Source organism: Protopterus annectens, chromosome 7.part0 (assembly GCF_019279795.1).
Source record: "Protopterus annectens isolate FY-2018-M chromosome 7.part0, PAN1.0, whole genome shotgun sequence".
Classification (NCBI taxonomy): Eukaryota; Metazoa; Chordata; order Ceratodontiformes; family Protopteridae; genus Protopterus; species Protopterus annectens.
The window spans coordinates 1,592,875,183-1,592,900,517 of NC_056739.1; the positions used below are offsets into that span (position 1 = coordinate 1,592,875,183).

The window sequence follows — 25,335 nt, forward strand, 5'->3', positions numbered from 1 at the left end:
GGTGGGGATTTTTTTCCTAGGGATGCATGCACTGAATTTAAATTGAATGATATTATTCAGGTTAAAAAAACAAAACAAACAAGATGGAGTTTTAATAGAAAATGGATATAAAGTATCTCTAGAGTAAAATGAAACAGAAAAAAATGAAGCCATTGACAGGGAAAGTGAACAAAAAGCAAACATTTCTACAGAAGAGAAAGTAATGTATAGTTAAAGGAAAATACAAGAAGCAAAGAAAAATGTAAACAGAGCAAACAGCTAATTTTCAATATTATCTATTAATGTAACTAGAATAAAGAATAAAGTAAAGTATTTTACAATGTATGATTGGTGTAGAAATGCAAAACAAGATATGTGTTTATCAGATGTGAGATTACTGACTAAAGAAAGTACAGCTGTGCAAGTCCAACTTACCTGTAAAAACTAGATGTTCAAAATCCTCACTGCTTCAGGAGTATTTTGGATTATCTGCCATGGTAACCCAGCACTGAGTACCTTTCAAAAGCTCAGGCTTCTCTCTCTCTCTTCCTGTGACAGCTGATTGGCTGAGCATATCTTGAGAAGGAAGCCTTCAGATATCACAGGAAGTGAATGTTCTGGCCTTTGTGCTTCTACAAAATAGTAGAGGAAAGTACCTGAATTCAGAATCATCTAGCAAGAGTAAATTCACAGTCAATCACAATAACATATAAAAAACAACTCCAAAAACAACCAAATCAAAAATGTGCATGTGCATGAACTAAAGGATGGCAGGTGTGTGTTACCACTGAGGCAGTGAGGAATTTGGACATCTACTGCTAAAGGTAAGTAGGACTTATGAAACCATACTATGTTCATCATTCCCTCTGCCTCAGTGGCATGTTTGGTAGATTTCCAAAGCTTACTTTACCCTGGAGGTAGAAGAATAAGGTTCCAAGAGCCCCTGGAAAATGGTCCTAGCAAAGCCTGTTCTGGACCTTGAAAAGGAATCCAGTTTGTAGTGATTTGTGAAGTTATGAAGATAGGAACAGGTAGCTATCTCTAGAGTTCACCCCCTTTCCAATATGCCATCAAAGAGGATATGGCCCCAGATGGGTGAGCCTTAACATTGCCTGAAACAGATATGCCACGGTGGAAGTGACAGAAAACAATAGCAGAGGACAACCATCATGCCACAGCTCACTTAGGGACAGGATGATGTATCTTATCCCCTGTATAGGAGACAAATAGCTGTTCAGCATTCCTAAAGGGCTTTCTACTATCAAGCTAGTACCTGACCTGCTTGTGCACCTCCAAGCTATATAGAATCCTTTTTTCCCTTATCTTTTGGATCAGGATAGTACACTGGGAGATTGATGCCTTGATTCAAGGTAAAGTCAGAAACAACTTTAGACAGGAATGATGGATTATTATGTAAAATAAACTCTGTCCTTGTGAAAAGTCAGATAGGGTAGTTCCACCATGAGAGTTTGCACCTCAGAGATGCGCCTTGCAGATATCAGAGCAATAAGTAAAACAATTTTCCAAGTAATGAACTATAAGTTTGCATGGGAGTCAGGCTCAAAAGAAGGTAAGGTCAATTTCTCAACAACAAAGTTGAGATCCCAGGGAGAAGGACTTTACTTTCGAGGGGGTCTTGTGCAACACTTTTTTTCATAAACTGTTTGACCCCAAAAAGAGACAAAAGAGAGGGAGCCATGCATAAACTTTGATAAAAACATATGACACTGTGTTTTGCTCTGATGGAAAAGTTTAGGCCTCATGGCATCAGTGAACCTCATGATACCACTAGTAACACTACACATGAGAAACATTCAGTGGTACTTGGAAGAATTGTTGGATCCATCACCTTCATCCCTTGGATTTCAGTATACCAGTACTGGGATTTGTGAAACAGGAAGTGCAGCAGTAGAGGCTTTAACTGTCTTTGAACTCAGTCTATCCATATGGACTCTTCAGATTTTTCTTGGGCAGCAGTGCCCATGGGTGTTCAAGTGCAAGGCTTCTGGGGTCTTCAGGACAAGCCAAAACATATAAATGTAAAAGATATGTTGGCAGTGATTCATGCTTAAAAGTTCTTCACTGCTTATTGACTCCAGTTCCTCTTCTAGTGGTCACAAACAACACTAACATGATGTGGTACCTGAACGAGTAGGGGGTTACAAGGTCCTGACCTCTTTGCTGGTTGACAATGATGGCCTGGGAGCTGGCTGTACAGCATTATATGTCTCTTCAGGCCTCATACATTCCATCAGAGCAAAACACAGTGGCAGGCAGACTAAGAATATCCTGGACAGACCTTCACAAGTGGAAGATCCTTGTAGATGTCCTCCTGAACTTGATCCAGATGTGGGGAATACCTCAGGTAGGTCGGTTCACCTCCTTTTAAAATAAACAACAAAAAAATTGTATTCAAGGCATCATTGCAGTCATGCTTGGAAGACAGATGCACTGTCATTCCCATGGTCAGGAATGTTCCTGTATGCATTTCTGTCCTTTCCAGTGATTTCCAAGATACTTCTAAAGATTCAGAAAGAATTGTCAAATGTCATTGTGGTGGCCTCCTTTTGCCCCAGGCAGATTGGTTCTCTCTTTTAATAGCGCTGGCCACATCTAGAAGAGAGAAATCCAAGAAAATGCCCTCATAAGTCAGAACTTTGTTCTGGCAGGAATGCTATCTTTTTACTGTGTCTATCCCATACCCCAGGGAAACAATTCATTGAGAGGGTGCAAGAAGGACTTATGAAGGCTCAGTTTGAAGCCCAGGTGGGAAAGGAGAGATGCGACCTTATGTAAGGTCTCCAAGTACCTGAATACAGAATCTGCACAAATCAGTAAAGTGGATGATTAGGGTACTGCAACTGGCAATTCACTTTGTAAACACTCAAGGTGCAGTGCATAGTCCAATGGGTAATGCAGATACAGCAAATTTCAAACATTTCCTGAAACTGGGATAAATAAAAATATAATGATAAGTGTTCTTGAGATCTAGAGTCACCATGGAACAATGGTCTGGAAGCAATGCTATTTACTATCTCATTGTAGCTAACTGTTAGTCCTACATCTATGTTACTATACTGTACGCCATTCATTATACACTTTACAAGGAATCTTATTCAGTTCTAATTTTCTTTTAATTGAATATAACTGCATTTATTTGGTGACATTGTCTGACTGACTGTGCTACATTTGTATGCTGAAATCTGCAGACTACAGAAGACACTTAACTACTACAGACTGACAAACTGTATTTCCTAACAATTGCATCATTAGAATTTTAGGTCACATGGTATGGATTTAAAAAGTAGCTGGTCAGCATATAGTAAATATTAATGCAAGTTTACTCTTCTTGATAAGCATAGTTCCACTGATGTAACTAAAGTATAATCTATTTATTTTATAATTAGAATGCTCACTTTATATAATAACAGCATAAATATAGCAATAGGAAATGTTAACAAAAATCTTTGCATATAATCTTTAATAAAGGCAGGCTTGGCCTAAGCAACTTTAACTTATATATATATATATATATATATATATATATATATATATATATATATATATGAGATCCGTCAATATGTTCGAAGTTTCACTACTTCGAATCCCACTTCACAGAGTCCACTTGTTCGAAATAGTGAAACTTCGAACATTGACTTTGGCAGCCACACTATGGTAATATTCCCTTTTCCCCGCTGTAGTGCGATCTCGGAGTTGGTATAATTAAGTAGGGGGGTGTGGTGGGCACAGCCCCCCACATGAGGGGTGCAGGGGGGCTTGCCCCCTGCAAAAGCATGTTTTAGTGTTCTTTTGTTTTTTTTTTTGGGTAGCCCAGGGAACTAGACTTCACCGAAAGTGCACTTTCATTTAAGTGGACTTTCGCTGAAGTGTAGGGTCTACTGCTCTATATCGAAGAAGTGTATTTTCGATGTAGAGCAGTAGACCCATATATATATATATATATATATATATATATATATATATATATATATATATATATACACAGTACCAGCAAATTGCTACTGTGTATTAAAGGAATCTCTACTAAATCTGCCACAATGCATGCAAATATAAGTTGCTTTTTTAGATACTGCCAACCATCTGGTGGCTTTAAACATATTATGAGCATTATTCAAGGAGTAGGCAAAGTGGTATTGTAATAATACTGATTTGGCATATTTGCAAACTTTTGCAGAGCTAAAATAAGTAATCACTTTCCTCACTCTCTATTTTGGAAGTATCTCCAATTAAGAAGTGTCATTTACAAATGGGAAAATGAAGATATTCCATACACATAACTCTCTCCGGATGCAACCTATCAGTGACTCAGATAAACCTGACTTTGTACAATCTGTAGAAATAAACATGTCACACATATATGAAGCATTAAGAAGGGAATTTTATGAAACTGTTTTCAGTAGTGAATATGGCTAGGATATTACCTAGGACGCTTTGATTAAGCATACAGTAGCCAATTTTTTTCCTGATGTAAAAACAGGAGAACCATTCCCTCTTAGTATTGTACTCCCTTAAGTTATTTCACAAAGCTTACTAAGCCCCTCACAATTACTTAATGGAGGTTTAACTGCTGCTGCTCATTATGTACCACAAGTTTGTTGACCAATTTTCTTTAATAAAATATAGGCATGGCATGCTGTGTCTTTCGGCTTTTCCCAGTTAGGGGTCGCCACAGCGGAACTCCGGTCTGCTAATGATTGGTAGCTGATTTTTACGTGCTGAGTTACCAGCCCTGACGCATAACCTTCAATGAAGGTACGCCCATTCATGCATGTTTCCACGGAGAAGACGCTCTAGCTGAGAATCGAACCGGACAGCGTCTTATTATGAGGCGACAACACTACTGCAGCACCACCACCGCGGGTATTGCATAAAGTTAAAATATAACTGAATCAGTACCTTGGGGATAGTCACATTGTAACTATCCATATAACCTGAATGGCACAGTGAAATTCCGAATTTCAGGCATTCATCAGAAACATATATATTATTTCAAGTAGAATCCTTTACTGGTTCTTCATAGTTTCCAGGTAAGTTAAAGTACTCATAATCAGGAACTAGGCCTGACTGATTAATAGCTCCATTTTCATACTATATTGTGAGTCTGTAACTTTCTGCTTGAAATGGCTGGTACTAGATGGTACAGAGGTTCATAAAGTAATAATACAGTAGCTGTATTTAGAGCACAACCAAAAGCTGTTTGCTGAATTTCCTGTTTGCACTTAATTTTAAATCGTTTTTTTCTTAAAACTTGCATATTTTCTGTCCTTGACCTAGCACTCTTGTGTGGGGTCATTTACTGCACTGTTATAACTTGATATTACTTGTGAACCTCTGCTATCTCTGTAAAAAACAAAAAAAAAAAATCTTGCTTTTTGCCCACTTTTCTGAGAGTTAAAAAAGTTCAGTTACAGGCTTGTTGTTCCTGAACTGTTTGAAAGTTTCTGTGAGGCCATTTTTGCTTGGGCTGAAGGAGGGTCTCTGTGTTCATCAGTGGCAGTGACTAACATTGAGCAGCTTCCCTGCCCCCCGTGGAGGTGGTTACTGACTTGAAACTGTAGTTTTATTGGCCACTAGGGGTCATTTCCATAACTCCTTCATTTGTCCTCAGAGGAGTGGTTTAAGGCAGTAACTTGTAGTTTATTGGCCATTTTGGGTCATTTCCTGTCTTTTCCAGCCCCCTGCTATAAAGCACGCTTTAGCGCGCATTAGCGTGATTTAGCCCGATTTAGCGCGGAGTTGCTACCGTTGCACACTAGGGCAGCGCCGGTTAAGCAGGTTTAAACTATTCGGGCTACCTAAAGTCCACTCTTCAAATTTTCCCTTAAAACTACCTTCCTCGAACTATACTACTGATCTAATCAGCGTATCCTATAATTAAAAAGATCATCTCTACTTGACTCCAAGTAGACTATTCTCTATCTGTTAAACGTAGCACTTGCTCCTACAGTACTTATTACCTTGATACGGCACTCTTGTCATAGATAGTACCCCAAAAGGCAACCCCCATTTCTCGGTCACCCACGTCCCCGGAATCTTTTTAAAGTTTTTTTGTCTATTCCTTCTAGCATGTCGAGGGATCAGTTGCTAGTGTCCTCTCCTGCTCAGCTGGTGAACCTGGGAATATTGAGGCAATGTTACAATTGCCTCATGTACACAGACAACCCTCTCCTCCTCCCACAAAACACAAATACATGCGAGAGATGCAACTATACGGCCAAACTGGAGGCTGAGCTCTCTCAACATAGGACTGGCAAGACCAGTCAGGAGGAGAAGGTTACCACACACACTATAGACCCAGTCTCACATAGTACCATTACAACCTCAAATCATACACATAAACACACAAAGACATACTCGGAGGCTCTGATCAAAAATCTACCAAAACAGCAGAGGCCACCAAAGCAGACACCCAAACAACCACCACCTCAGAACACAACACCTGCAACACATAGACCTCACAGTCAGAGTGTCAAACAGTCACAGCCCTTAAGGCCAAACACAATGCCAGACACACTAGTCATTGGTGACTCCATAGTCAGACACACTGACGTCCCGCTCACCAGACTGAGTAAGGAGAAGGTCACAGTAAGCTGCCTGTCGGGCGCTAGAATCCGCCACATAACGCAAGCACTCAGGTCTCTCAACAGCAGGTACAAATATGACTCAGTCATTGTCCACGCTGGTGTAAACGACCTGAGATGCACCTCCTTGGACTACATGAAAAGAGACATTGAGGAGCTCTCTGATTATGTAGCCCAGGCAGGTATGACCCTGACCTTGAGCAGTATCCTACCTTCACCAAGAATGATGCCACAATACGGAGATAAGATGATCAGCTTTAACAATTGGCTTAAACACTGGTGTCATTCAAAGGGGATCCAGTGTCTGTCTGCCTGGGATGACATGCTGGACAAGCCACGCTGCTTCGCAAGGGACGGCTTGCACCTGTCACCCTGGGATTCGGATATTGGCAGAGCCACTTGCCACCCCCATAGTGCCTTTTTTAGGCAAGGCTCAAATTCTAAACCTACCACCCTAGAACACAAAAAGGAAAAACTAAGGGTAATGCTGCTCAATGCCAGAAGTCTAAATCTCAAAATGCACGCACTCGAGGCCCTTCTCAGTATGGAGAACATCGATGTCTGTGCTGTGACAGAAACCTGGTTCAAGGCTCCTGAGAGCACCCCAGCTATCAGGTTTTACCTCATATCATGCGTTCCGCCCCAAAATCCGGACAATACCAAGAAAGGAGGGTATCCATATTCATCAAGGACACCCACACCTCAAGACTGGTGGCAACGCACGATGCATCGGAGACCATCCAGGTGCAATTAACCATAGGCAAGACTGCTCTGCAAATTGTAGCATGTTACAGGCCACCCTCACAAACTCAGGAACCTCACATGGCCTTCCTGAAAACACTAGAGGATAAATGTATCACCAAACACCATCATACTAGGTGACTTCAATTACCCTAATATAGACTGGGATCACTACTCAAGCCCAAACACCCTAGCCCAAAAGTTCCTGGAATTCATAAACTCAAATGCCATGGAACAACTAGTCACCATCCCCACAAGAGGAGATAACATACTTGATCTCATCATCACGAACATGGGAGCACAATGTTCAACACCGGAGGTGTACCCCTCACTGGTGAGATCAGACCACAAACTAATCTCGCTGGAGGTCCTCATCCCACCCACACCTGAAATAAAAAGACCACAGTAAAGAACTTCTCAAAAGCGGAGTTCACACTTCTAAAGACTAGTGTGGTCTCCTTTAAGGCCCCGAGCCGTGGAAAACAGTACTCAAGCCGCTGAATCACTTACAAATGCCTTCTACCAGCACCTACAGGACTGCATGGATAAGGCAATCCCAAGCAAAACAAAGACTCTTTGTACCAAAGGCAAGCGTCCAGTCTGGTGGACCCCAGCCATAAACAAACTCTACAACAAAAGGAGGAAGCTACTACAAGATAGAGCAAAATCCTTAAAAGGTAAGACACCCTTGATCACTATAAGTAAAAACTAAGAGCTCTCATAAAATCATCCAAAGCAAATTTCGAGAGAAAAATAGCTAAAGACTCAAAAGACAATCATAAGGCCTTCTTTAGCTATAGTTAGAAACCTGGGAGGAAACTCCCAGATATGCTCAGAGCTAGTTCAAAATGATGTGAAGATTACTGATCCTACAGACATTGCCAACATACTGGCTGACAGGTTCGGTGCAAACTTCTCCCCTCCCCCAAAAGGAGAGATATCTATACCAAACGATTGCAGCCCCCAAACATCTCCAGCGCCCAAGTGAGAACTGCTCTCTCCAAAGCAAAAAACACAGCATCCATGGGACCTGATGGTGTCCCCGGCTGTGTGCTCCATGAACTCAATGAGGAATTAAACCCACAGCTAGGACAGCTGTTTAATCATAGTCTTACCTCTGGATACGCACCCAGGAGTGGCGCACTGCAACTGTGGTACCACTTCACAAAGGCGGTGCCTCCACCGAACCTGGAAATTACCGGCCCATTAGCTTGACAAGCCTTATCTGCAAAGCCATGGAGAGGATCATAATGGACCTCATAAATAAAGACATAGGGAATTTGCAGACTTTGGATCCAACCCAGTTTGGCTTTGTCAAAGGCAGATCATGCCTTTTAAACTTGGTTGACTTTTTCAAACAGTCACCAAAGCCATTGATGAGGGAAAGGCAGTCCATACAGCCTACCTCGATCTGGCTAAGGCCTTCGATACAATACCCCACTCGGGTATCATTGAAAAACTCATCAGCTTAAATGTCAACCTATACATCACAAGATGGGTTGCAAACTGGCTGAGTGACAGAACCCACAGGGTCAGAGTTGCTGGCGCCATGTCAGACTCAAAGCCTGTCACAAGTGGTGTCCCACAGGGCTCAGTCCTGGGCCCACTCTTGTTTGGCATCTACTTTTCCAAGTACAAGCAAACACAGGAGGGTTATGGCTGACAAAGTTTGCAGATGACTGCAAACTGGCGCCATAGTAGAAAACACATCTGACACAGATATCCTTCAGAAGGGTCTCACAGAAACGGATAACTGGTGCCAGAGCCACGGCCTAAAGTTAAATGCCAAAAAGTGCATAGTCATACCCTTCGGGAAAAACAAGGTTACCCCTAGCTACCAAATAGGTGGCAATCCACTGAGCACAGAAGAAGTTATCAGGGACCTGGGGACCCAGGTTGATAGTAGTCTGTCATTCGACACCCATGTAGCTAAAGTAGTTAGGAAGACCTTCTACATTGCCCACCTTATCATGAAGGGTTTCTCATCTAGATCAAGGGAGGTCATAGTCTCCCTTTACTCATCACTCATCAGACCAATGATTGAGTACAATGCCCCATTCGGAATGTATCTGACCCGACACTTGCAGCAGCTGGAGAGGCCACAAAAGTTCCTCACCAAAAGGATAAAGGGTCTCAAAAATCTGTCCTATGCTGCCCGACTGAAAGAACTCCAGCTCTATTCAGTCGCTTACTGCTTGCTCAGAGGTGACCTTTGCCTAACATACATGGCCATGTCAAACCCAGATTTGATGAATATGCTTCACCTCAAAAAATCTAGATCCATCAGAGCCACAAGGGCGGGAGACTTAAACCTTGACACGGCTATTAATAGGACGTGCTGGAGGGATAGATTCATCACCCAAAGACTCCCTATGCTGTGGAGCAAAATCCCGGTACATGTGAGGCAGAGCACCTCGCTGGCCTTGTTCAAGAGAAATCTTGACCAATGGATGGGAGATCGCAGATATACCCCAGGGATTACCTCAGTGTCACTGCTCGACAGAGGCACAGCAAAATAATGGGTATAGTTCCCCATACTAAAGGGGTGGCGTAAGCCACAAAACGATGGGCTAGGCTTGTAAATGCCCTCGGGCAGATAGCCTAGTATGAACCTATGAACCTATGAACCTATGTCATCCAGACGGTATTGCAAAACACAATGTCTAATGGCTTCAGTATACAGCTGTTATGATCAAAACTACATGAGTTACTGACAGCTGCTCAGAAACATTATATGCTTGATTTACTGTACCCTTTTATTCTAGGAAATATGCCTAGACTGTCTTCCTTTCAATGCACAATGCATCCTGAGGTGTTCACTATGGGACCCATTATCTTGTGACACTGATAACTAATGACTGTGTGTTTGGGGAAGGGTTGCAGTCATATGCATTCACCAAACACAGTATCAATACAATTGTTTGGGAAAGGGATGCAGCCATACACATTCAACACATTCAACAAACACAGTATCAGGACAATGTAGGCTACAATATAAGGCAAAACTACTACTCTGAACTGTGGCACATGTATGAATCTGATCAAATGTCACACACAGGTGCCATTATATGACACAGCTGTAATCCGTACCCATTTATTTCTACAGAAATGATGCATGCTGTTGTAATTATTTTAGAAATTGAAAATTTTATAAAAACTTTAAAAAAGTGATGCATGTTACCTAATACCCCAAATACTGTGTGCATGTTGGATCTACTTCTAAACACTGAACCTCATGTAACTGAACTTCATTTCTGCGAGACATAAATAGTGAAAGCTGAAATACCCGAATGGCAAATTTTTCCCAGGGTAAGTAAACGCTTGCCTAACATGCCCTTTTCTCCAATATAGTGTGGTCCTGGAGTTGGTATATACAGTTAGGGGGTGGGGGGCAGTCCCCCACCTAGGCGAGTTTTACTTACTTTGGCGTGTGTTTTGTGTAAGTTTGGGCATGTGTTTCTTTACCCTGCGATAAATTTGGTATTTGGGTATTTCAGCTTTCACTATTTTTGTTTCACGGAAATTAAGTTTGGTTATATGAGGTTCAATGTTTAGAAGTTGACCCATGCATGTCACTTCATTATATTAGATATACAGAAACATATCAATACATAATCACATACATTGTACGCAGTTTATAAAGGCTTTCATATGGAACAGCCGTTGATTGTAAACAGCTAGAAATGGTCACACATGCAGCAGTTATTACACAGACTTTCTGTTCTGCTGCACCCTCCTCTGAGCATACCTGCCATGGACACTGGCTAAGCACATCAATGGACTGAGTCACATGCTGACATACGACTGCCAGGCATATGTCAGTGAGATGCAAATGATGACCATATGTAGGAATAGAGAGAAGGAGGCATGTTTAATGAGTCTTTCTCCTTAAATCACAGAAACACAATCTGTATATTTATCAGTTGTCTTAATGGAAAATAGGTACTGATACTGTGCTGCATGTACAGGCACTATCAAATGAAATATAATGTCCTTGGATCAAAAAAAAGAGTTATTTGCTGGCACTGTATAAAGAATGGCTGTGGTCTTAGAGTGTGAGATGGTACTCTTTAATTATATTCATTTATTTGTCATGTCTAATCCAATTGACTTGGTTAGGATGGACTGAGTACACTTTACAACCACGACAATGTATATGTGAGATACTGGGCAATTATGTACATTAATTATTCTCAAGACCTAGAGATGGCAGACAGTGTAGCGTCAAGGTGGACTGTACTAATTCATTCCTGTCTTTCCCTGTGCAGAAGGTTTTTGAGTTTTGGAATTCAGAAAGACAACTAAATCAGGATCATATATATGATATGCTATATCTGCACACAGACAAAGCACAGCTGAAACACCAAAACCATAGACTGTAGCAGTTGCAGCCAAGAAGAAAAGTGAATAGAGAGAATGGAATAAAGTGGCATACAACTGGTAGAAAGGCAAATAATTAGAAGTAATAATCACATATAGAGTGATGTGTAATAGTTTGACAATTAAACAGGCATCATATTATCTACAAACTGGTGAGAAAATGTTTCTATCTCTTTATTATGAAGGAATGTTAGTTGTAAGTATATCATACCAGAATTACTTTGTAGAGACAGTCCATGGTAATGCAAGCCATCACTGTGTAAGGAATCCAGTGACTGATTCAGACAGCAGCACAGTGACACTGAGCACCTTCTTTGCAAAAGACATACTGCAACATATGGTGTCATTCTGTTACTTGTCAAAGATCACATACTCCAAACTAAGTTACTAAAAATATTGTACTGCATTATGTAAAGGGATAATCCCAGACTTAGGTCAGTATAAGATGCCTTCAGTATCTTATGGCCACTTTTGCAATGAGTAATTGATCTTTGGCCACAATACTATCTCCTTTTTAGCCTAATTTCTGTTACAAAACACTCCATATATTCTGTATTTTCAGCTCTGAAAACATACTTTGCACTACTACAGACTAATATATTGTTATACTCTGCTCTTCTGGGTACTTATGGTTCTGTTGACAACAGTGCTTTATCCATAGTGGGCATACATAAAAATTCATCCCTGAAATCACACACCAAACATTATGAAAACCATATGACCTTTGTACCACCCTGTTTTTGGAATGTGACACTCACTTCTGTCAAATCAGTGGAGTATCTTTCCCAGAAAATATGGATCTACTTTCAAGCAATGAAAATACGATCCATCGAATCTAACTTACCCGATCACCATCTACCAAAACTACATTTCAACGAAACAATGGACTGATGAATTCCTTTCCTACGAAAGGAACCACTGGGATATTTAAGTGGGGGGGTGTGGGGGACGAAGCCCCCTACTTTGGTGGGCTTCATGCCTTTCTGTTATGTGTTATTTGCATGGTGGTCCAGTGGCTCCTTTCTTTGAGAAAGGAATTCGGCAGTTTGTTGTTTCATTGAAATGCAGTTTCGGTGGATTTTGAGCGGGTAAGTTAGATTCAATGGATCATACTTTTGTTGACTGAAAGTAGATCCGGAAATATATCTGGAAAATGTTGTACAATTTCAGAGATAACTTTCTTTATAGATAATGAGCAAAAATAGATTTAAATTGCCAACATAAGAGGAGCAGGTTTTGAAAAATGGTTAACAGTCATGGGTTAAAGAATCACTGCATATTTAACACTTGCAACTTCATTTACAAAAAAGAAAATGAAGAAGAATTAAAATGTTTTCATGCAGAATTAAATATCATTAGAAACAGTGTCTGTAAAGTTAAAGTAGCAGGCTCAGTTATCAGCAGTCTAATTTGAAAAAAAAAAGAAAAGAAAACTTACTGCTCCACACTGCTTACAGTGATGGCGCCGCTTGGTAATAGAGTTAAAATTTTCACTGCAGCTTTTGCAAGCTTGTTTTTCCTTCTCACGCTTTGTCTTCATTCTTGTTGGTGCATCTGGCTAAAATGCAGTGGAAAAGAAATTTGACTTAAAGGAGAAAACAAACATATATATATTTTCACAATTTTAAAACAGTGGCAAAATAAAGTCAGAAACTTAAAATATCAGACATAGCATCTTGGACATACTGATAGTTTGAGTCTATTACATTCAGAAATGCAACAATTTGATAGTTTATTATCTTACTGTGGTGCTGATGCAACAGAATGAAAGGTTTGAATTTTTATGATTATAGTTAAAATATTTTTGAAATATATAGCGTCAAAGAAACTCACTCTGTTGTGTCATGAGGTAATAGACCTGTCTGTGCATCTCTCATGATGTTATGCTTAAACAACAGCCAAAGGATATATTTACTATGATTGTTGTAGGGGTACAACTGGTATGATAACATTCTATTCAGGAGGAAAAAGCATATCAGTTTACAACTTGCAACCCTGAATAGTTTCCCCACTGTAAAATGTCCTGCAAAATTATATGGACTCATCAGTTTTATTTTATACAGTTGGTTTCTAAATTCACTACAGACTGTGTGTTACTAGAGTAAAACTTTTTGAAAATAAACAACAAACTAAGCGGAACTGCAGGTGTTAAAAAATGAAATTCCATTTTCACAATAAAAAATTCTGAGAATTATACCCATGATTGTTGAATGGGATTAACTGCCATTACTGTGATACTTTTTAGTTTATCTGTAAAGTAACACAAAAACAGATTCTTAATGCAGAACTCTGAATTATACAAACTGACAGCTGTACAATTAGCAAACATAAAAAGTACAAATTATGGTGAATGAATGCTCTGGCATATAATATAAAATTCCATGAAATTCTGTGCTATATTTGTACTCAACTTTTCCAGATTCAATGGTTTTAATATGTCCTGGAAATACAGAAAAATGTATCTCTGAAAATCAGACAATAATTCACTTAAAAGTGTGTATACTAAAGCTGTGCAGAATGTCTCTGATGACAGTTAATCGTCTTTTTATTTTTCATGTTGCCATAATATGGACATCAGATATTCCCTATAGGCTATGAATTTGTTGTCTGCAACCACGAGATATTAAGCAGTCCATGAACTGAAAGTTTATGGTTTAGTCAAGGGGCAACTAAGGCTGTTATCAGGTGTGCTATTAATGAACAATCTCCCCAAATGATATTTAACTCTGCCACACTTATAAACAAAAGTGTGAAAAACAATAAGTTTCAAAAGCTCTTCATTCTTCAGAAACACACTTTGTTTTTGCCTGCTTTCTGTTTGGTACTGCAAAAATATTATAAGGCTTTCAAAGGCTTTGAGAGCCAGTAAAACATTTCTCATTCCTACACTTTTTTCTGTAACTAGTAGAGCTGATAAAGCTTCATACACCACAATGATTTATGGTGGCATCACCAATCATATCCCTTTATTATGTATTCTCAACATGGATGCTAAGAAATTCACTACTTGAGCATCACTCTTAAGATGAATTTCTTGGAATACACATCACTAACATAATAAGCTGGTTAAGATCAGAGATCCAATCACAACCCTCTGTTTTGCTTTGTTTTGAAAATGGATAAATGCAATGAAAATATCACAAATATGCTTATTTAGTAAACAGTTTCAGTAGAACATAACCTTCTTCTGCTTATACAATCTTACTCTTCTTTCAGTGCAAAACAAAATACAATATAAATCTGTAGGACACTTTATTCCATTAATGAAATGAAATGATATATAGTTTAAGCCTGGCCTTCAGTGCTGGTCTTTTATTATCTTTTTCAGTCCCATATATTTAGTGTATGCCAAACTCACAAACCTAATTCAAGTACACTTGAATGGCAAGAGTTTGAGAAATCTAACAGATAGTCTTCACAGATGAGACAGGTCACGTCAATCTCAGTTTCCAAAATAAACTGTGTTCCGGGCAAGACACTGCTCCAAAGTCACAAGATTTCACAGAAAGACTGAGACCATATCTAACTCTGAGCACATAGCTACTTCAGAATCTGTGGAGCAAAATCCCATCCCCATGAACCTCTTTCACATTGTGTTCACAACTGACATGATAGACACTTTCAGAGAAAAAGGGATACAACGGTTTGTGATATGATTGTCATTGTTTGTGAACATTCTCAAAACCTACTAATGAGCATTGCTTATAGTACTGTGAGACTACTCACATCATGCTCAGTCATGGAATGAACAAACTGGAGAAGCAGACAGATGATAGTGCAAGAGCTAGGGCCCTTGTTCTCCCAAATCATTTACTGTTGGTCTAAAATACAGTCTTGGTCTCCTTAAAGATGCCAGATACAACAACATTTGGCAAGGTATATGCACGCTGAAAATATGTCTTACACTTGGACTACTGCATATTCTGTCTCTTACAGAAGATGCTAGAACCTCATCTGGCTTAACACAAAACATTATTCGCCCCCATCTTCCACACAGACTTATACCATTAGGTAGCTGTCATACACATTTACATTATTTTAAATGAGAGATTAAATCTAAATTTTAACTGTCTGTGCTACTGCTAATTCAGATGAATGTTAAAAATTTCATGGCACTTGTGTAAGGGGTATTTTATTTAAAAATTATGTTAAAATATTTATTTATTTATTTTACATTTGTTGACCGGGCTAGTCCAACTGGATACATGTCCATTTTCAGTGGAGGCCCGGGGAGAAAAGCTCCAAGATCATGGTTACAAAAACAAATACAATTACAAAGTTGAAACAAATAGATACACTGACGTTTAAAGGCAAGATAAAGCAAGCAAGTAGTTATAAATATAATTAAAATAGATACAGACTTTGAACAGAAGAACTAATAGGGCTATATTGTGGACTCTTAGGTTATAGAGTTGGGTGGAGGCTTGGAGAGGCCAAGGTAGGGTAGGGACGTTCACTATTAGTCTGGATTAGAGCAAGGGCATAACTATTGGGACTTCAGGAGAGCTCTGAGGTGTATTTTAAATTGGTGCAGAGAGGACATAAGTCTTAGGCTGTTTGGGAGGGCATTCCAGGATTTGCCAATGGAATTAGCATATAGTGCTTCACCACCGGAGTTGTTAGATTTAATGGTCAGTACTTGTAGACTTTTGGAGGACCTGAGGGATGAAAGGTTGGAGTAAGGGGTAAGTAGTTTGTTCAATGCGGGGGGTTTATCTGGATGGTTGATGATTTTAAAAGCCTCCGTGAGTTGGTTGAGTTTGAGAATATTAGGCAGTTCTAGCCAATCTAGTGACCTTAGGTTTAGGCAGTGATGTGTGCGATAGGGCATTCCCGTTATGAATCTGGCAATGTGATTGTAGGTAGTAGAAGTTTTATTGAGCTCTCTCTTATGGAGGAAGGAGAATATCGGGGAGGCATAAAGGAGTGTGGAGAGGAGGTGGGTTCGGGCAATTGTTAGTTTGGTGTGCGGGGTTAAGAAGGTCTTTATTCTATACATCGATCCAAGTTTTTTGTTGACTGACTTAATGGTAAGATTTACATGCATATCAAATTTAAGTTTGTGGTCTATAGTCACCCCTAGCAGTTTGGTGTGGGAGACGGGGTAGATTATGGTACCATTGTTGGAGGACACGTGGAAGGTTGGATTGTTAGTGTCAGGGGGATCTATTCCTTGGGCGGTAGTTGGAGTGGGGAAAAATAAAAGTAATTTGGTTTTGGTTGGGTTGAGTAGGAGTTTAAGTTCCGAGAACCATTTTTCGACTGCGGAAAAGCAGTTTTGGGTTGTGACTTGGAGTTTGGCAAGAGAGACGTCAGAGCAGATAAGGGTGGAATCATCTGCATATTGAATGCAGGTGGATTTAGGAATGATAGAGTGTAGACCATTTATAAATATGGAAAAAAGAAGGGGACCAAGGATAGATCCTTGGGGAACACCAATATTGGTGGGGAGTAGGTCTGATAGCTTATTTGCCACTGAACCGCCTGTTTTCTGCAAGAGAGGTAGGTGTTAAACCAACTTATTGTTGGTTTACTAAGATGAAAGGTTTCCAGTGTGTGGAGCAATTGTTGGTGGTTGACCATATCGAAGGCTTCCGATAGGTCTAGAAAGAGTGCAGAGGAGATAAGTTTGTTGTTGCGGTTGTGGTTGACTGAGTCAACAAAGGAGAGGAGAGCAGTGGTTGTGCTATGATGGGGGCGGAAGCCATGTTGGGTGTTGGATAGGAGGTTATTTTGTGTGAGGTGGGTAATGAGTTGTTTGTGGACACAGCGTTCCATAATTTTGGCTAGAGGAGACAGTATGGCTATGGGTCTATAGTTAGAAGTGTCAGTGGAGGACCCTCCTTTATGGAGGGGGATGATATAAGAGATTTTCCAAATAGAGGGAATAGAAGCTTCTGAAATGGTTCGGTTGATCAAGATTGAGACAGGGTAGGCTATGGCGTCAGATGCTATTTGTAAGTATTTGGCTGGGAGTGAGTCAGCCGCTAGGGTGGTTGGTTTAAGTTTTTTCAAGAGGGTACGTATATAGGAAGTGGGGGTAGGTTGAAGGTTGAAGGTAGTTTGGGTTGGATCATTGGTTGAGGCTGCCACCGAGGGGGAAGTGGCAAGCTTACTGGCGAGGGACTGGATGGTCTCAGTAAAAAAAGAATTAAAAGAGTTAGCTATTTCATTTGGATCTTTATCCATGAGTTTTTCAGGGGTGGGGGTAGTAGATTTACCTGGATGAAGGAGGTGATTGAAACCAGCCCAGAATTTTTTAGGATTATACTGATGTTTATCTTGGAGGTGACAGAAATATTGTTTTTTATCAGACATAACGGCTGCTTTGGTTGAATTTCTAAGCTGCAGGAACTTGATGCGATCTAAGGGGGTTTTTGTGGTTCTCCATTTGTTCCAGGCCAGGTCTCTGAGTCTAATTTTAGATTTAGTATCTTGTGGTAGCCAAGGTGCTATACGTACCTTAGTTCTAGTAAGTCGCTTAGGAGCATGAGAGTCAAGTATCATGAGGAAGGTGTCATTAAAGTGTGATACGCTCTTGTCTAAAGGTAGGATTTTTAGGATATGCCAGTTACAAGCCTTGAGATCAGCTAGAAATTTGTCTGGGACAAAATTCTTGCTGTTCCTAACTAGTCTAGGTATGGGAGGATTTGTAGTTGGACATTTGTGTTTTATAATAAAGGTGGCAAGGTGGTCACTGAGGTCATTAGGAAGGGTCCCTGCAGTATAGTTGTTAGGATTCTTATTTGTAAGAATCCAGTCAATGATGCTCTCCCTTTGTTGGGCATGACCAATTCTAGTGGGAGAAAGAATGTTTTGGGAGAAACCATGTAAGTTAATGGGGAGAGGGTTTGATTGAGCAGAGTATAGAGACCAGTCAATATTAACATCTCCTAAAATTATAGTTTCTTGTGGATAGTTGTTGGCGAGCCAACTAAGAGTTTGTTCAAGGATTTCAACATTGTTGCCAGGTGGTAGGTAGATTACTAAGAGATTAATACTTTTTTGGTTGTTTAGGGATAGCTTCAGGACAATCAGTTCCAGGTTGGGAACTTTTGGGGGTTGGAGTAAATTCATTGTGATGTTCAAGGAGTTCTTGAACATGACAGCTATTCCCCTGCCCTTTCTGGTTATTCAATCAGCCCTGAGGATGTTGTACCCAGGTGGGATGATTTCCTCATCCTTAGTGCTAGGTTTGAGCCAAGTTTCTGAGAGACACATGATGTCAGGAGAATGGGTTTCGAGCATGGCATGTAAGCTGTGGACTTTATTATTAATGCTTCTAAGGTTAAGATGAAGCATCAGGAGGGAGTCCGCTGGGCTTCTGGCTACATTGAGGGGGTTAGGACCTAGGTCATTGTTGGGGCCTGGGTTGGGGTGGATATCACCGTCTTTTGTAATGGATTTTTTCAAATAATCAAGTATTTTTTGTAGTTTAATTAGTCGTAAAAGATGGTCCCTAGTTGAGGATATTTTTGGGCGACAGAGTGTATGGTGAATACTTTTGGGTATCAAGTGAGTAACAGGGTAAAGAGAGGGAGGGATGAGATTAGTGGGGTTATGGGAATGCAGGGAGGTCTGACCATTGGGGAGGTAGACTCCTATTAGGGTTTGGGTTTCAAAGTTTGTTAATAGATAAGGAAAAATAAGGAGTAAGAGTGCAAGGGGGAGAGTGGTAAGTGAATTTCTATCCATGGTGAGGGGTGAGGTTGATGGGTAGATAGAGCTAGGGGTGTAACTTTGGTCGATTGGTATGTAAAAAGCTGGATGTGAGTAGTGGGTGTTAATGGAGAGAGTTTGGTAGGTGGGCGGAGTAGCCTTAGTAATATTGACAGTAAGGGAAATGGAGTGGGGAAGGAGGGGACAGTTGTGATTGGGTGGTGGTAAGGGGGATGGGCTTGATGACTAAATAAATGTAGAGGTACTGGGGCGGGTGGGAATAGGGGGCAGGGAGAGGAGCGGAGCAAGCCCGAGCGTAGCGAGGGCGAAGCGGAGCAGGGACTACACCACAAAGATTTCCCTGGGTCTTAAAGGTAACCAGGTTCAACAGTAGCTTGTTTAAGTTTTATTTAAAAGAACCTGTTTCTATGTGGCGTTATTCTGCTTAATTCCAGTAGCAGAACGCTAGATATGTAAACAAAACTAATGCAAAATAATACCATCTGTTACAATAACTTCATGCAAAAACATTGGGCCAGATTCAATAAAGCGTACACTAAGTGTACACGATATGTATTTAAGAACATTCTTATCACATATTTTGTGTTTTCTAGTCACTCAGAAAAATTACACTTAGTTTACATGTAGTCTACACTTTGTGGTAACCTTCATGAATCTCTGTCAATATTTAAAGCTGCAAGAATATCAGTAAGAAAACTAAAATTAGGAGGAAGAAGGTGTGAGTTATGTCTGTGTTGTCTGTTCACTCAGAAAGGTGTACACTTAATTGTATACTTGGTGTAGGCATTACTGAATCCAGGGGAGTATGTTTTATTACCATGTTTCCTTTACATTACTTATAGCTCATGTTACATCTCACAAGACTATTTTTTCTACAATTTTGTATTTTTCCATTTGCCTTCTTTTACTTGTCATTAATTCACTTTGGAATGTATGTTAACATTTGCAATAAGTTCTTTAACCTTAAGTTTTCATTTGAAACATATGCATGTCAAGTTACAGCTATGCCAAAGAAAAAGTTTTTATAACTGCAAACTTATTCATAACTTTTATGTTTGCTACCGATTGTACAAAATCACATTTTCATGACATATATCTTTCAACTATAAGTTACTACTATACATTTTTTTTAGTAAAACAACAAAAGGTGGCAAAAGCAATATTTAATAAAAAACACTTCTAGCCCCATGGCACAAATGCCTTCAAAGGAATTAAAATACAATAGTACAGCACATGTAAAACAAGAAAAACCCACCCCCAATTTTCAAAACAATTCAAAACCAATAAATAATTAATTAAAATTACTGCATACCAGTTTAGTTCCTCATTCAACCCAGCAGGATGCAAAGTGTTATATTGTAAAATAAAACATATTTCTCTATAATGCAAAACATTTTTTACACCATCATCAATGCGTTCTGCATTTTTTAATAATGCACAGTTACCTACCTTAATGCTATTACAATCTCCGCTGCAACAAGTTAAAAAGCAGTCAGCCAATGAACTATTTAATATTTGATTTTTTAAATTTTTACAGTGTTCTTTTAATCTCATGAATAAATTCCTTTTCATTTATCCAAAACAAATTTTACTTCCTTTGAAAGTGTTTGTGCTGAGGTACTAGAAGTGGATTTTATTAAATATTGCCACCTTTAGTTGTTTTACTTACATATCATTCAACTACTCAATCAATTTATCTACAATTATTTGTCTAAAATACTTAAAAAGATACATCATTAATCTTTTTGATCTCACCTTTCCTTAAGACACATTTTATGACTATTAAATTGTAAATCAACATAAAACAAAGTTCATCCCTATCCATATTCAAGCACAGTTTAGATCTATGGATGGGAAACAGAAAATGTACCCTAGAACTGCTCTCCGTATTGCTAATGGACAGAGACAGCTCCTAAATGCTTTATTCCATAAATTGGTTCCCTCAAACTATCTATGGTATTATCCAAGATATTCTCATTAGGGATAATATATAATTATTGAACATGGGATGGGTAAGATCAATCTATAACCAAACAGGATAGGTTATTTTGAACACAAAAAAGAAAAATGGATAGGCTTAAAATGGACCACAAGGGCACCTATCCTAGTACTTACCTATGTACCTTTAAACCATACCTAGGCCAGGATTCAAAAACAGGCTTGGATGACAATGGCTAAGTCTACAGCACAAATGGCCTTTTAGCACAATCATGGAAACCAGTGGTTCAGAGATGCATTAGCCTCAATGAATAAAAGCCTCATAACAGACTAATTTGCATAAGTCTGAATTAGTTGTTGATTACATAAGCACTAACAAGCTCTTTCCTGTTAGTCTTGCCATAATCATTGCTGGCTGTTAATGCATTGTGTTAACACAGGCACTACCATTATATATGCCCCCAACATATACACATTCTACATCAGTCACCTCCAACCCATTACACAGATACACACACACACACACACACACACACACACACACACACACACACACACACACACACACACACACACACACACAAAGTCACCTTACACTGTTCATACCTTGGCATATACACACACTTGCAGCCATACAGGTACACATCTGCACCTGCCGTACAACACTACCTGTCCACTAAGTGTCCCAGCATTTACATCCAACATAATCTCTCCAACTGAGAGTAATGGGTAACAGCAAACATTTAGCAGAGGTCATTAATGCAGTTGTTGTTGGTGATTTATGACTTATACAGCTGAGCAGTTTTAAAAATCACTAGGCTGTGTAAATCACTTACCACAGGCATTTATGGGGGAGACTGAATGCCTAAATATCATATTTCACCCCCCCGGAATGCCTCATTTACATAAGTGGTAGGCCAGTGAAACAGTTCCCTAATCCCCCCACATCCCCCCAAGTGGTGTTGCACTTCTTCAAGGTAAAGCCCTGTGGTAGAGCTGCCTCTGAGTTAGAGATGCCTACTGCCAGCAGTAAGAACAGCTTATAACAGGCAGTAATATGTCTGAATCCCAGGGCTACTTTATCAAAGAACCCATTACAATAGCACATATATAGTTTTTAAAATCCTTTCTACACTTCTTTATTTTAATCAACACTGGAACATGTTAAATATGATAATACAATCCTTTCAGCTATTCATTTTCTATTAATATCTTTAACATTTTCATGTATGTTTTACAACTATGCCACTTACTTCTGGCCCAGGCATCTGCACCCTAATCCAACAGCAAATCTATGCAAATACTGACACCAGAAAAGGAACCTTTGAGTCACTGATCAGTCAGGGTGTGACTCAGCAGCCTACAATCAAGACATTCACCCAGAGACATTTTTGTATATTCCCTTAAAGAACAATTCAAAGCAATTTCTGAACAGAATAGCAGAGTGCTAATTTTTCCAAGTTATCCTTTATTTCGTAGTGCAAATCTGTCGGTTATTTATGCTAAGATGAGAGTACTGGTGCAGGGGCACTCATAAAATAATGTCCCGCACGCGTGTCCTATTACCAGTATTACAGCATGGTACTAATCAGCATAGGAACTTTTCTTTCCACACACACACACACACACACACATATATATATATATATATATATATAGTAATATATATATATATATATATATATATATATATATAGTAATATATATATATATATATATATATATATATATAGATATATATATATATATATATATATATATATATATATATATATATATATATATATACATATGTGTGTGTGTGTGTGTGTGTTTCTGAATATATTTTTGAAATGTTGGTAATGGGTGATCCCATGTGATATTAATTCCATAATTATCAATAATGATTTGTGGTTCATGCTCCTGATGTTTCTCATCTACTTCTATGTTGCAGTGTTTGCACAATCCCAATGCAAGTGGTGCAATACTTAGCATTGCTTCCTGACAACATTTCATTCTGCTGTTTGGTTCTTAACTGGGGTGCCTTTTCTGTGGAGTTTGCACATACTCCCTATGCCCACGTGAGTTTCTGCTGGATACTGTGACTCAATGCAACATCCACTAGACATCCTCTAGGTGAATTGGCAATTTTACATGTTGCTTATATGTGTCTGTGGTGTGTGAGTGTAAGTGCATGCATCTTGCATTGGGTTGATGCCCCGCTCAGGATTAGTCCTCTGCCATATTATTGTGCTTTTGGTACACAGATCCTAAATGCAAATCTGGCATTGTACTGCATCTTGCCAGTATAGTGTTTTTTGTCATACAGCTAATTTGTAAATTTGTTGTTTCCCCTTTTTCTTTTAAAATGTTTGCATTACACTTCCATGTGTATCCACATTATTGTTAAACATATATGTACACAAACATGATATCTTATACACTACCCGAATAGCACTTGATCAGCTGACTAAATATAATATATTATTGGATTTACTCATTCATTCCCCATTGCACTATATAGCTTTCATCAAATCATCTCTTCATTTTGTTAGGAATAAGCAGGGTGATTACAAAACAGACATTTTAAGGAGGACATTTGAAAGACTCTATGATTGCTCACCTGCTCTTACCTCATGGAATTATTTGGCTGAGATTCCAGGATATTAGATCAGAAAGGGAATTTAGTAAGGTATCTGACATGGTATGACAGTAGGCTGTGGTGCTGCAGCGGTTAGCAGTGTTGCATCACAGCAAAAGGTTCTCCCATTCAATTCTCAGCTGGAGCGCCTTCTGTGTGGTGTCTGCTTGTCCTGCCCATGGTTGAGTGACGTTAAAGACATGGAGGTAGGTGTGTGCATGAATGGGTTTGCCTTCTTTGAAGGTTGGGCATCGGGCTGGCAACTCGACACCGTAAAAATCTACTGCCAATCATTAGCGAACCGGAGTTCTGCTGTAGTGACCCCTAACCGGAAAAAGCAGAAAGACTTTCTTTATCTGACATGGTATGACAAAGCAAGTTACTAAGCAAATTAAAGATTTTGATGATATCCTTGAATGGAAGCATGGGTAAACCACTGGATAAGCAACATGGTATACAGGATCATTGTAAGCAGAGTTCATCAAATTTATAAATTAGAGAAAATTGGGATATTACACAGGAAAACACAACAGGTGAAATTTGCAAAAGGTACAGAAATGAAATTTTGCCTCTTTCCTGATGACCAAAATTATACAAGAAGACTGATGCATAAGAAGGTATTGAAAAGATGAGAAGAGATTTGTCAAGAATAAAAATATATATGTGAACAGGAATATATATATATATATATATATATATATATATATATATATATATATATATATATGTAGCTCACTAAGAATAAGCGTCCCGTTGAAACAATGACAATAACGAATAAAATAGTCAAAACTATATGATGCATCCACGAGACAGCCACGGCATGAGCAAAATAATCCACACGTTGTATGGCAGCAAAATGTTAATAAAGCCAAAAGACAAATGTTGTTGTAAAAATGGCTAAACAGCGAAAATCCACACTCAAAATGCAGCAGCAGTAAGGAGAAAGTAAAAAAATAATAACTTGTTGTAAAAACATCAGATAGCGATTGTCCAAACTTTTTATTGAGAACAAAGTGAGCGCTTTCACCAAATCGGCTTCATCAGACTTACAACATTTAAGACAATTACTTAGTGTTTCTTTAAATTCAGTAGGAAATGATGTCATGTATTTTAATTAATTATGAGTATTTAAATGCTGATTTTTTTGAATGTTTTTTTGAAAGCTAGATGTATAAAATGCAGCGCATTTTATATAGGTAAAACAAATAGAAGATTAAAAGGAAGAATTCGTGAACATAACTATAACATTATGTTGGGTAATAATCATTACGCAACCGCAAAACATGTAACGGATACTGATCATACACATCAATTTATGTTCTCAGTCTTACAGGTTATACATCCTAATGTTTGTAGAGGCGATATAAAAAATTATACAGAACGCTGTGAAATTAA

The 25,335-nt window shown here is 39.0% G+C and overlaps 1 protein-coding gene across 2 annotated transcripts in view; it reads right to left on the bottom strand.

Moving 5' to 3' along the window:
* The window catches only part of FGD3 (FYVE, RhoGEF and PH domain containing 3), a 1,715,774-nt gene that overhangs the window by 375,152 nt on the left and 1,315,287 nt on the right, over window positions 1–25,335 (bottom strand). For both annotated transcript variants that reach the window (XM_044078146.1, XM_044078147.1), the window contains exon 16: window positions 13,141–13,260. In XM_044078146.1, coding sequence (XP_043934081.1) covers window positions 13,141–13,260 — 120 coding nt within the window. The remainder of the gene's footprint in view (window positions 1–13,140; window positions 13,261–25,335) is intronic.